We start from the raw sequence: 12,177 nt of genomic DNA, 5'->3' as shown, positions 1-12,177 counted from the left end.
TCTGTGAAAATGCAAATGTGTGCAGTGACAGGGATTAGTTGGGAAACTTCCAGCCGGCGTAGTGGTTGGACTGGATGACTCTTCAGGTGCTTTCTATGCCTGTGATTCTCTAAGAAAAGCTATTGGCAGGGGAAGGGAGATCTCCTACCTTATGAGTGGAGATTGAAAGAGGTCAGCCTGTTTAAATGAATAAATTAAAGGCAGGAGGGGATGTGAGCCCTCTCTCTGAATGCATCCAGGAGTGGGGAAGAGTTGTTGAATCTAAAGTATTGAAGGACGGGGGGAAAGTGGCTAGTTAAGCTGGAAATTGGAAGGCTTCTAGCCCCTGGAAAAGTGAGGCTCTGGACCAGCCTCCCAGAGCAGGGATCTGGGGGACATAAATGCCAGCTGGCTTTAAGGCAGAGTTTACAAAAGGGCCTTGATGTCATGATCCCAGGGATCCAGCAGGTACCTCCCACTCCCGGGTTCCCACATGAGGTTTTTCTCAAAGGCTGAGGTTGCTCCAGAGATTGAATCTAGCCTGGAGCACGCTCTGCTGCTGTTTTGATGGTGCAGCCTGTGGCATAACACAGGGACGTAGGGATTAAGCCAACCATGCACATCAGTGCAGGCACACAGTTGATCACAGCAAGAGGCTCCCTTGGGGCTTTGATGCATTATGGGTATACTGGAGGACTCCACATGCAGCGCCTGTTATATGTCCCTTTGTCAGTAACCCAGCAAAAACCCATCTGGATAAGGCTTCATAAATGGCATTGCTTGCATTTCCAAGTCTCTAAACCCCTCTGTGTTTGGATTCCTCAGGGTGCCAAGGGCGTTCCTGGCTTGGGTGGCTTTAAAGGACAAATTGGACTGCCAGGGAAGATGGGTGTTGCTGGACTGCCTGGATCTCCTGGACCGCCGGGGGAGCCAGGGCCACAGGTGAGCACTCTTAGGAGTCTGCGTGAGGTGAGCTGAAAAAATGACGGTGATTGTGCAGAGCAGCACGGGCTGATTGTCTCTGGAAACCAAGGCAGATCACTCCAGGCTTGGCTTCCCCTGGTGCAAAGCAGCTGTGCATCCAGCTGTGCATCCAGCACAGGAGAATTTGTCACCCACCTGCACGGCAGCCAGCTTAGACCCACACGTGATGTTGCAGGTGACTGCGGCAGCCGACTCTTGGCAGCGACCCCCATGACTTAATCACAACCCTTGGAGGTTCGGAAGACCTGGCTCCACAGACGTCATAGTTTCATAGTTTCCAGGGTCGGAAGGGACCTGAGCAGATCATCGAGCCCGACCCCCTGTCATGGCAGGAAAGAGTCCTGGGGTCAAACAAAATGATGTAGTTGGGGCTGGTCCTGCGTTGGACTTGAGGTGATCTCCTGGGGTCTCGTCTAACCCTCACGTTCTAGGAGTCTGTGATTCGAACCCAAGTCACCATGTGGAAATCGCTGATGCTATTGAAAGAAAGAGGTGAAACAAAGCTCTCCCCAAAAGCCACCCCAAAGGTCCCTTCCACTGACTAATAGCTCCATATAAGGCAGGATTGTCTAATAATGTATTGAATCTGCACGTGCGAACCTACTGTCTGTTGAATCTGCTCATGCCAATGCATGTTTAGCTTTACTTTACCTTTACGATAGATTCGGTGCCTGCCAGTCTAGCACCACTCTTCCCCACACTTGTAGCTAGAGTCATTTATTTATGAAGGCCCCGGGACGAACAGAGCATCACCCACCTCTGGCTGTAATATTTTTTCTGGGTCACCTGCAGGTGGACTAGGATCACACATTAGGTGCCAAAGTTGACTCAAGATGTCTAATAGGTCTGAAGTATCTATGCGCAGAGATGACCTCATGCTTAAATTACTGCACCATGATGCAGGGGGGCTGGGAGTTTTCCCCACCTCTATGGCGTGTGACCTCAGGAAAGGTGTCCAGGTTGCAGCCATATCAGTCTAGAGGAAAAGGCAACCAGGACTCGTAGCAGAGATGAGATCTTTTACTAGACCAACAAGATTTTTGCAAAAACAAAAAATTCTTTAAAGACCTTTTTTTTGCAAAAACCTTGTTGGTCTAATAAAATATATCATCTCTCCCATGAGTCCTGATTGCCTTGACCTCAGGAAAGTCATTTGAGGGGTGGGTAGGCTGCATCCCCTGCGAAGGACGCTCAAGTACATCCCACCCACCTAATCCCTCTTGCACATGCCAGACCTCAAGATGCGTGACAAAGCTGCTCCAGGAGTGCTCCTCTCCGCTCCTCACAAGGTGCCTGTCCCTGGTGTGTTTGGGAGCAGCAAGGGTGGTGACCAAATGGGCTTCCTACCACAGGTCTGGCTTTTGCATCCATGAGCAAGAGCAGGTGCTCCCTAGGAGCCCCAAGGACTTTGGGTAGGCATCCCCCCTACTCTTTCTGCACATCAATTCCCCTGGGGTTTAAATAAGGCAATAATCCTCCTTTCCTCTCATCTTTTGTCTGCATCACCTATTGCTATGATAAAGTCTTCGCGGGGAAAACCTGCTAAATGTTAAGCTTCTAACGAAGCAAACTTCCCCCTGTGATGCTAGGGATGGGGATATTCAGGGCCCACCCTTCTCAATCGGCTTTCAGGATCTATTTAATCAGCATCTTTGAATGCAAGACATGTTGGGCACCTTTTGAAATATAACAAAAGGACTTGTAAATGAGATGTGTGAATGCTGTTTAGGAGCGGGAACATCCTGCCCCCAGATTCTATGGTAATGAGGAGCGCGGTGCTGATACAAACAGCATACAGTGGGGGATACTGGAGGTTCATGCTAATCACCAACCCACAGGCATCATTTATTAAGCAACCAAGATATCTGCAAATGAAATGGGGCTAAAAATAAAAACAGGCCTCTTGACGGAGGGAGGCTGGATTTGGGGCTGGATCTAATTAAAGGAGCTCAGAAGAATCGAGAAGAAGTTGAGAACTGCCTGAACAGGTAAGTGTCAGAAGGATCAACCGCTTCCCCTAAATCCATGTGTAGACAGGAGTTTAAAAAGCAGCAATCTGGGGGATAGATCAGTGGGGCATTTGGGGAGCTATGTCTCAACCCTTGTTCACCAGTGAATAGGTCTTCGTGTATCTTATCGGTACAACCCTTGGAGATCCTTCTGGGCAACAGGTGGTGTGTGTCTCTGTTCCTGGAAAATGGCATATTTAGGCCAAGAAGAGATGTAGGGTTTTTTGTTTTATGGCTATGTCCTGTTTGGTTGTTCCACCTGAGTACCAAGCTGGGTAGAGCAGTAGATGTGCTGCAGGGTGGGGCTAGGATTCAGGCAGACCTCGACAAATTGGGGGATTGGACCAAAAGAAATCTCATGAGGTTCAATAAGGACAAGTGCAAAGTCCTGCACTTAGGATGGAGCGATCCCATGCACTGGTGCATGCTGGGGGCTGAGGGGCTGGGCAGGAGCTCTGCAGAAAAGGACCTGGGGGTGACAGTGGACAATAAGCTGAATATGAGCCTGCAGTGTGCCCTTGGTGCCAAGAAGGCTAACGGCATCCTGGGCTGCGTTAGTAGGAGCATTGCTAGCTGTGCAAGGGAAGTGATTCTTCTCTATTTGGCAACTGGGGAGGCCACAAAGGAAAAACTGGAAAGCATTTAAAGGAGGGCAATGAAATGACTTGTGAGGAAAGGCTGAGGGAACTGGAATTTTTTAGTCTAGAGAAGAGAAGACTGAGGGGGATTGAAGAGCAGCCTTCACCTCCCTGCAGCGGGGTTGCAAAGAGGATGGAGCTGGGCTGTCTTCATTGGCGGCAGACGACAGGACAAGGAGCAATGGGCTCCAGTTGCAGCAAGGGAGGTTTAAGTTAGCTATTAGGAAAAACTTTCCTACTAGGAGGGTGGTGAAGCACTGGAACAGGTTACCCAGAGAGGTGGTGTGGTCTCCATCTTTGGAGGTGTTGAAGACCTGGCTACACAAAGCCCTGGCTGGGATGATGTAGTTGGGGCTGGTCCTGCTTTGAGCAGGGCGTTGGACTAGATGTGACCTCCTGAGGTCCCTTCAACCCTCACTGTCTGTGATGCTAGGACAAGTGTCTCTGTCCACCAGCCAGGCCATGTCTTGCAGAGTGTTTGAGCATGGAGAGAATTTATTTGGGGTGGGACTGACAGAATTTGGCACGATCGGGGCCATAGAGACTCTTGCATGGCAGACTGTCTTGTTTCTTCGAGTGACCAGAAGTGTACACAAAAGCAGAGCACAGAGCAGCCTGAATTCATCGTATAGGAAATGAATTTCACTTGGGACCTCAACTCATTATGAATCCAGATCCTGAGGTTTCCTGAGGGCAACATGTGCCTAAGCCTCACGCCCTTGCTCCCACTGAGGCAAACCAGCATCTGGCAGTACAGCACAGGACCGTTTGAAGTAGCCCCAAATGCATGCCTCAGGACTGCATTCAGGTTCTCATTCCCGCCACAGGACTGGGGTGAAAGAGGGTTTTCAAATCCACCGTCTTGAACCAAGCGACAAGCTCTCTCTGTGCTGACTTCTACCCTCCTGCCTTCTCATTTGGACCATGCAAAGGCAGTGCAGCTTGGCAATCAAAGAAAGAAGGTGCATGATGAAGAGATATCTGGAAACCAATTGGAAGAAGAAACAGGCGAAGGCCCGGACAGACATGGATGAAGGCAGAGAGAGAATTGAAGAAACATGGAATAGGATGGTCCATGTCAGAAAGAAGAATGGCTGCCAGAGAGGAGTGGAGAGTAGGCTCCAAAAACCACCTGGCATGACAGCTGCTACACGAGCAAGCGGGTTGTTGGATCCACGGCTCCCTTCCCCACTGTCCTCCTCCCTGTGCTATCATTTGCACCCATGCCAAGTGAGGGCAAAGCTGGTTTAAAACCCCAGAAGCATTTCACACTCACTTTGCATGGATGTGTAGACAACTACGTGAGGCGCAAGACAATGGGGACCTAAGCTCCTGGAGAGAAAACTACAGTCAAAAAAATACTGTAACACCCACCCTAACACTCAAAAATACTATAACGCCCAACCTAACCCCCCAGAATACTATAAAATCCAACCTAACACCCAAAAATACTGTACCACTCAACCTAACACCCAAGAATACTATAACACCCAACCTAACCCCCCAAAATACTATAATGCCCAACCTAACCCCCCAAATACTAGAACATCCAACCTAACTACTATAATGCCCAACCTAACACCCAAAAATACTGTAACACTCAACCTAACACCCAAAAATCCTATAAAGCCCAACCTAACCCCCCAAAATGCTATAATGCCCAACCTAACCCCCCAAAATACCATAAAACTCAACCTAACTAAGCACTGCTTCCGTGGGATATCCCCCACTGCCCATCTTTCTATTTTTAGTTTCAAATTCCCTGGCAAATTTCCTAACCAACAAGGTCTCAAGGAAACAGAACAGTTCGCTTCCAAAGGATGGAAATGAAAGGCCTCAGCTTTGTCCCATTTTTTTCCTCTGTGGGTTGGTTGCTGAGTTTGTCTCATGTTTGCGAACGGCTCCCCTTGCCCTGAAACCGCCCTTGTCAATGGATAAGATACTTGTCTGAAAAAACCTCCAGGGCCCCACCTACATCATCCCCCCAAACTCCTGTGCCTTTCTGCTCCGAGTTGGCTGGATCCTTCCAAAGTGCAGCCCAGCATCACCTGGACCTGCTATTGCTTCGCATCCCTCCCGCGGCAGTAACTAGTGCTGCCCCTGAAGCGCCACCCTTCTTGCTCAGTCCAGCGCATGGTCCCCAATGTCGGACCCAAGCCATGAGACGGTGGGAGAAGGATGAGAAAAGCAAGCAGAGACTGGGGAGCAAAGGCTTTGCATCCAATGCCTCTACAGGTGCCCTCCATACCGCCTCCCTTGCAGTGCTCTTGGCTGATATCTCACTCTGCCACTTCCCTGACGATGCTGTACGCCTGTTACCAGAGGGTGGTGGTTCTCTTTTAGTGCTGATGCTGGTGGCCTGACCTGTTGGCCTTGGGATCTAGTCCCCTGATGCCACCCACCCACCTTGGGCAGGGAAGCTGGTGAGTGACCATCATGTTGGATGAACCGAGGATGCACTTGCCTGGGTGCACGCGGACACCGAAGTCGGTCGGGGCTTGTGGCCTTTGGAGGAAAGGCCAATACACGTCGGTCTAACCACTTGTTCTTCCCTGATTTTTCATGGGTGCTTTTTCACAAGGACTCCCAGGATCCATCTACATCACGGCTCAATTTTACCATTGAGGGGATAAACCCCAGGCATCCACGCCTGCATCACATGCCTCCATCCTGCAAATGGGCAGTGAGGATGCTCCAAGCCACCAGCCCTTGAGTATACCCAGCCTTGGCCCCAAGGGACACACTCATTGCTCCATTTCCCAGGCCAAAATGTTCAGGATAGGACCAGGAGGGTAGTGCTGATTGCCTGGGACTGAGCACCCTGTCCTCATGGTACAGTCCTCCCCTCGGTGAACCCCTTCTCCTTAAGCCAATATAGCCCTACCCGTCCTCCCAGGACAGGAAATGGGATGTGCCCAGCTTTTAACAACCCCTGGGAGGAGATAATGCACTAACAGAGATGTCCTTCGTCATTCTCTGTCATTCCTTGAAATGAAGAATGGATTATAAAAAGCCGGGGAAAGGCAACCAAAGCCAGACCGCCCCCCCCCCGCATGTATGGTTAAACAGTCTGGAGCTTTCAGATGAGAGGTGCAAGCCACACGCACTAGAAAATCAGTGTAAGAGATCATAAATGGTCCCAGCCTTGGCAGTGATTAATGAGAGTGCATGAGAAGGCTCCTTGCACACCCACACTCCTCCTTGCCGTTCCACTGAATTAAAATGAAAAACTCACAGGGCTGAAATACATCACCGAGGCCATCCAGATGCCAGTGTGGGAGGGAGCAGCAGTCATCCAAGTGCTTTCCCTGCTGCTGAGACACAGTTGCTTAAATTAGCAGCAGAAAGTAGATGGGAGATGGGGAGAGAGAAAGAAAAACACCGTGTATGGGGGGACAGTGGGGACTCCCAAAAAAGGGACCTAGACAGGGGTCTCTGCCAAGTGCCTGGTGCTCTTGGGTAAGTTGGAGCTCCATGATGGCCCATACCTTCCTGCTTGGTTGACTCACAGGCTCCTGTTCCCTGGGCATTTCCCTCCATAGGGAACAATGTAGTTCCCTATAAAGGAACTAGATTTAAGGCACGAATAGAAGGGGGATGCATTTTTAGAGTAACTAAACCCCAAGTCATCCTTGACGATTGAGATCCTATGACGCCAAGGGTGGTATTTAGGAGGGCGGGGAAAATCCAGAAGCCGGTAATCAGTTTGGAGGCAAGGGAATGATCCTTTTGTTTGATATTTTAGGGTCCGAGAGGTAGAAGAGGAAGACCTCAGCTCTGCCTCCGGGGGCCACCGGGCACACCCGGCCAAAAAGGAGAGATGGTTAGTACCGAGGGCAACTCAGAGAAGAGAAAAATGAAGCTGTGATCTAACCCGCAAGACTTTAGCTCTGCATGTTTGCCATAAGATGCAAGTTCAGTTCACAGAGACCATCCCTTAGGTCTACTGGGAAGTGCCAGAAATTCCCAATCCTTCTACATGGACTGGGGATTTTTGGCACTTCCCGGTAGCCCTAAGGGATGGTCTCTATGTGAAGTGAACTTGCATCTTATGTCATTCTGTTGACATCAGACATCCACATCTCTTACACCATGGCCATAATGCTCGTACTTTTTTATGAAGTGTCTATGTGAGTATCAATTAGTATGTTTGGATGCACCCAAACTCTCTAGGAAGCCTTCTGCTGACCCCCTAGGAGCAGGGCCAGCCTGCCAGCTGCGCTTTGGGAAGGCAGCATTTGCTAATAGCATTTTTCCCGTGCTCACTCAAGAACACCTTGCAAAAGAAAACAAGCCAGATCGGGTCTTGCACACATACGGATTACTTTGGCTTGGAGTCCCAGCTCTTGGTGTCAGCATCCGATTTCTTGAGGTCTGCCTTCAGTAGGTCCTTGCAGCGTTTCCTCTGGCCACCACAAGGTCTCAGGCCAGAGCTAAGCTGGGAGCAGAGCACTTCTTTTGGAAGCTGAGAGTCATATATCCATATACCATGTCTGGCACAACGAAATTGGTGCTTGAGGATCACCAACTCAATGTCGGTAGCGTTGGCTTCAGCAAGGATCCTGGTGTTTGTGCGACGATCTTCCCATTTGGGGTGGGGGATTTTCCTTGAGGCATCATTAGTGATACCTCTGCAGTCTCGTGAGATGATGATGGCAGGTGTACAGATGTATGCCTACAGATGTACAAGCCCACTGTCCCACATGAAATAAGTGTGAAGTATCTGAAGTAACACTTTTCCCAGGGCAATTGTGGCCAATTTGAGTGAATTTCTGTTCACTCCAGGGACCAGCCATGTGTGTAAAGGGCTGTGCCCCTCCTGGGCTTGGCCAGCTCAAACTCACCACCTGTTTTTCCCCATCGTTGATCCCATGCATTTCTCTGCCTTTTTTCATCGTTTGCCAGTCATCAACTCCAAAAACCACACGTGTTCCCGTTCTTCCTATGTGATGTCCTATTTTGAGACAGCTCTGTGCAAGAGCATCTCTCTTTTAGCTGTCCGGAGAGGGACATGGGATCAGATTAAAGAGCACTATAAATAGATGGCATTTCAATGCCATCTCAAAGGATCCCAGGGCCAGCTAGGCAGGAATCGTTTTGCCCGGCAGACCTCGTTGGCAAGGCAAGGACCAATAGCTTCAGAAGCAGGAACATGAACTTAGGTTGCTACATCCATGTTTGGCATTTAAATAAATTGACCTGACTTACCAAAGTGCAGACAACTCAGCAGCCCATGGGAGTTACTGGTGGTTTGTTTTCTGAAAGGTCAGTCTGCTTATCAGAAGATCATAAGAACTGCCATTGACTGGGTCTGACCATAGGTCCGTCTTGCCCACTCTCCCGCGTCGCATGGCGGCAGAGAGCGGATGCTGAAAGGGGGGTGACGAGCATATTCCCCCCACTGTTCTTCTCTCGTTTGCAGCCTCTAGATACCTAAATACAGATTGAACCTAAATTCAAGCTCCCCTCTTTTGAAGCCTCGCTCTCTCCGTTTGCACTGCTAATTGAGGGAAATTGCACCCGTCTTCCACAAGCTGGAAAAAAAAAGAGGGGAGAGCGCAAGAAATGAAGATCTCTGCATTGCTCTGCGCACAACTCCGGGCATACATTTGCCTACGCACAAGTAGCTAAGTCAGACAGGAGGTGAAAACCAGCCGGAGACAAACCACTCGCACCTCTGCGTCTGGCTGTTGGGAAACCAGGGACAGATTTGCAAAAAAACGAGTAGTCCTAAAACCCTCCCTCTCTGTACTGAGTCTGCTTCTGATCTTTATAACCCGGTCGTCTTTTCCGACTGAGCTCCCATCCACTACAGGTGTTGACATCCCTCGTTCCCGGCCTCCTTGCGTTAGCGAGCGTCCATTGCATTTTGGCCCCTAATAGGTTTAGCTCCATGCTTCCTTGGAGGTTAATGCAATCTGCTTCATTTCTGTTCCCCAGAAGAACAGGCAAATTTAGAAAAATGGCTCCGGCCGCTCTCGCTTGGACAATTTGTCCTCTGCTCTCTGCGCTTTCTCTCTTTCCTGACCCCAGAGTTTTAGAATCAGCAAATCTGATTTTTGCGAGGTCTCCAAGCAGTTTTTGCAGGTGAGTGAGTGAATTGAGTGATTCAATCTGCCATTTGGCTTCCGTTCCCCTTATATTTGGTGGCGTTTGGTCCTCCAAGCTGTGACTACAGTGGCCCCAGGAAGATTTCCATCCAGCATTTGTTTGCACTCGTCACAAGAGCATCACAGTCCCCCTGCTTTGAGACCAAGCTGTCACCCCATGGCTTTTGTGTCATCCAGATGATGCAGGAACAGGAATTTGGCTGTCACGGCTAGGTGCTCAGCCTCTCTTTGGCCTTGCCATCATCAGCACAGCAGCATATCCCAGCCAGGAAAGGCCCACGTTGTCTCACCCATGCCCTGCCCAGCTGAGGACACACTCCTACTGGGAATTATACAGCCTTTGGCCCCATGCTCTCAATCAGGCCAGGGGCTCAGGGCTCAAGAACAGCCTCAGAGTCCACCCACTAATGACTTCACATCAGGCATGGAGTATGCCTGCTGGTGCCCATTTGTGGGGGATGTGTCCTGGTGAAGACATGCTGCTACCATAATGTAGACCAGTGATGCTCAACCTTTTGGTCCCACTGGCCAGATGAGTGGTGCAGGGCTTATCTGTGGGTTGAACCAGGCCCTGGGGTCCAGCGCCATCCCCTCCTTGCCCCCAGGGATTGGGCCTTGGGGGCCCAGAGCCAGCCCCTTGCACCCTCCACACATGGGATTGGGTCCCGGGGCTTGGCATTGCCCCCTTCTGCCCCCAGTGCACCAGAAGTGGGTCCTGGGTGCCCACCGCTGCCACCCCCCCATTCCCTGACACTGGTATTGGGCCCTGGGCACAGGCACTTGATTCAGTGCACGGGGCACGGGGCTCTCCACGGGTCCAAAAATTAAGCAGCAGGGGAGCAAAGGCCAATGTCTAGACCCATGAGGAGTCCCATGGGTCAGGTGCCATGGTCCCATGAGGCAGATCCTTTGAGACTGGTCAAACACCAACCAGCTCTTAGGATCGAGGACTCTTTATATACCGACCAATTTCTATGGTCCTTTGCTGGGATAACTCTAGCCCCTTTGATTAACTGCACTATTTTCTGGCATCATCCCACATTTGTGACAAATGCTGCATTTGAGCCTTGTGCTTTTCCCCCCTCCACCTCCTCCTTTCTATTTTAACAGGGAGAAAAAGGGCTGACCGGTCTGAAAGGAGAGAAAGGAGAACCGGGGCTTTCTGTGAGTACTTTCCCCCAAATCGCTGCCTATTACACATGCCTGAAAAGAGAAATTAGGGCCAAGTACCACTAAGAGGTACGGGGAGAATAGTGGAGACACCAGCAGCAAATTTCTTCAGTTCATCCCCACTAGATAAAACCATTTGGAATAACAGGCCGCTCTTGAATAGCGAGATGCCCCGAACCGGCAGGTTGAGCCAGAAAGAGACCAGCGAGCAGTGTAATTGCAATACCAGCTACAACCAGGCTAAACAAGGAAGCCAGACTAGCACAGGCTCCCTTCCCATGCTCAGAGCAGATCTTCCATTGTGCATTCAGGCTATGTCAGTAGGTAAGTCAAAGTCTTCCTGCTGTAATAAGAATGACCTTTGTAGTGCCAGCACTTGCCTCTTCCCATCAACCCCCAAATAACAGGCAAACCAAACAAGTCAAAAACCAGGGTTTTTATTGCCTAAGAGGGAGAAGAGAAGACTTCACTTGGTGCAGTTTGTTACTGCTGCAGGTTTTGCATGGAAGGCACTCAGCTCACATCATGCTGGTTGGACGTATCATGCCCAACGGTAAAGGGACAGGCCAAAAGCCTCAGAGATCACTTCTTACAGAACAGTGTGTGTCAGAAGAGACGCAGCTGCCAGAAAAGGAGTGAAACTAATTCCTGACGATAGGAAAATAGGGTTGGACAGGACCTCATGAGGTCAACTCGTCCGGGTCCTTGCTCAAGGCAAGATCATACCTGATTAAGCCATCCCAGCCAAGCAGCTGACAATTTCCAGGGACAGAGATTCCACAACTTCTCTAAATAGCCTGTTCCAATGCATGACCACTCTCCTAGTGGTCAAGCATAGTGGTCCAGTAGAGACTAGATGACCTCACAAGGTCCCTTCCAGCTGTATTTCTCTATGACTCCTAGTCCGAAGCTCTTCCTAATCTCCAACCTCAATTTCCTCTGCTGTAGTTTGAGGCCATTGCTCCTAGTCCTCTCTCCTGCATCTCTGCTTGCATCCTCTTTAAAATCCCCCTTCAGGTGTTTGAAGACTGTTATCAAATCTGATAAAAGAAAGGTACAGGGGAGAAGTGGACTACCCATCACAGCCATGCAGGGAGAAAGACACCATGAAAGAAAGCAGGAGGGGGAACCCCATTAGCTCTGGGTGAAGACAGGGAGTTCATGAAGAGATCTAATGCTAGGGGGTATCTTCTCCCCCATCATAGAAGACTAACATTAATAGCCAGGGGGCAGATGGCCCTGTGAACATGGGCTAAGACAATCCAGGAGGCAGCTTCATACTCCTTG

General features: G+C 50.1%; 1 protein-coding gene across 4 annotated transcripts in view; it reads left to right on the top strand.

The window, feature by feature from the left end:
- The window catches only part of LOC149865440 (uncharacterized), a 213,443-nt gene that overhangs the window by 180,989 nt on the left and 20,277 nt on the right, over positions 1 to 12,177 (top strand). For 3 of the 4 annotated variants that reach the window (XR_016441695.1, XR_016441696.1, XM_090041525.1), the window contains exons 84-86: positions 805 to 921; positions 7,356 to 7,433; positions 10,831 to 10,884. Coding sequence is in view for 2 of the 4 variants with exons in the window: in XM_090041525.1 (XP_089897651.1) it covers positions 805 to 921; positions 7,356 to 7,433; positions 10,831 to 10,884 (249 nt within the window). In the remaining 2 variants the exon portion in view is untranslated. The remainder of the gene's footprint in view (positions 1 to 804; positions 922 to 7,355; positions 7,434 to 10,830; positions 10,885 to 12,177) is intronic. The other variant, XM_090041526.1, reaches the window with a different exon arrangement.

The sequence above is a fragment of the Crocodylus siamensis genome, chromosome 4 (assembly GCF_052110815.1).
Source record: "Crocodylus siamensis isolate JL-2025a chromosome 4, ASM5211081v1, whole genome shotgun sequence".
Lineage (NCBI taxonomy): Eukaryota > Metazoa > Chordata > Crocodylia > Crocodylidae > Crocodylus > Crocodylus siamensis.
The sequence above is the reverse complement of the archived record's forward strand: the minus strand, read 5'-3'. Positions and strand labels throughout refer to the sequence as shown.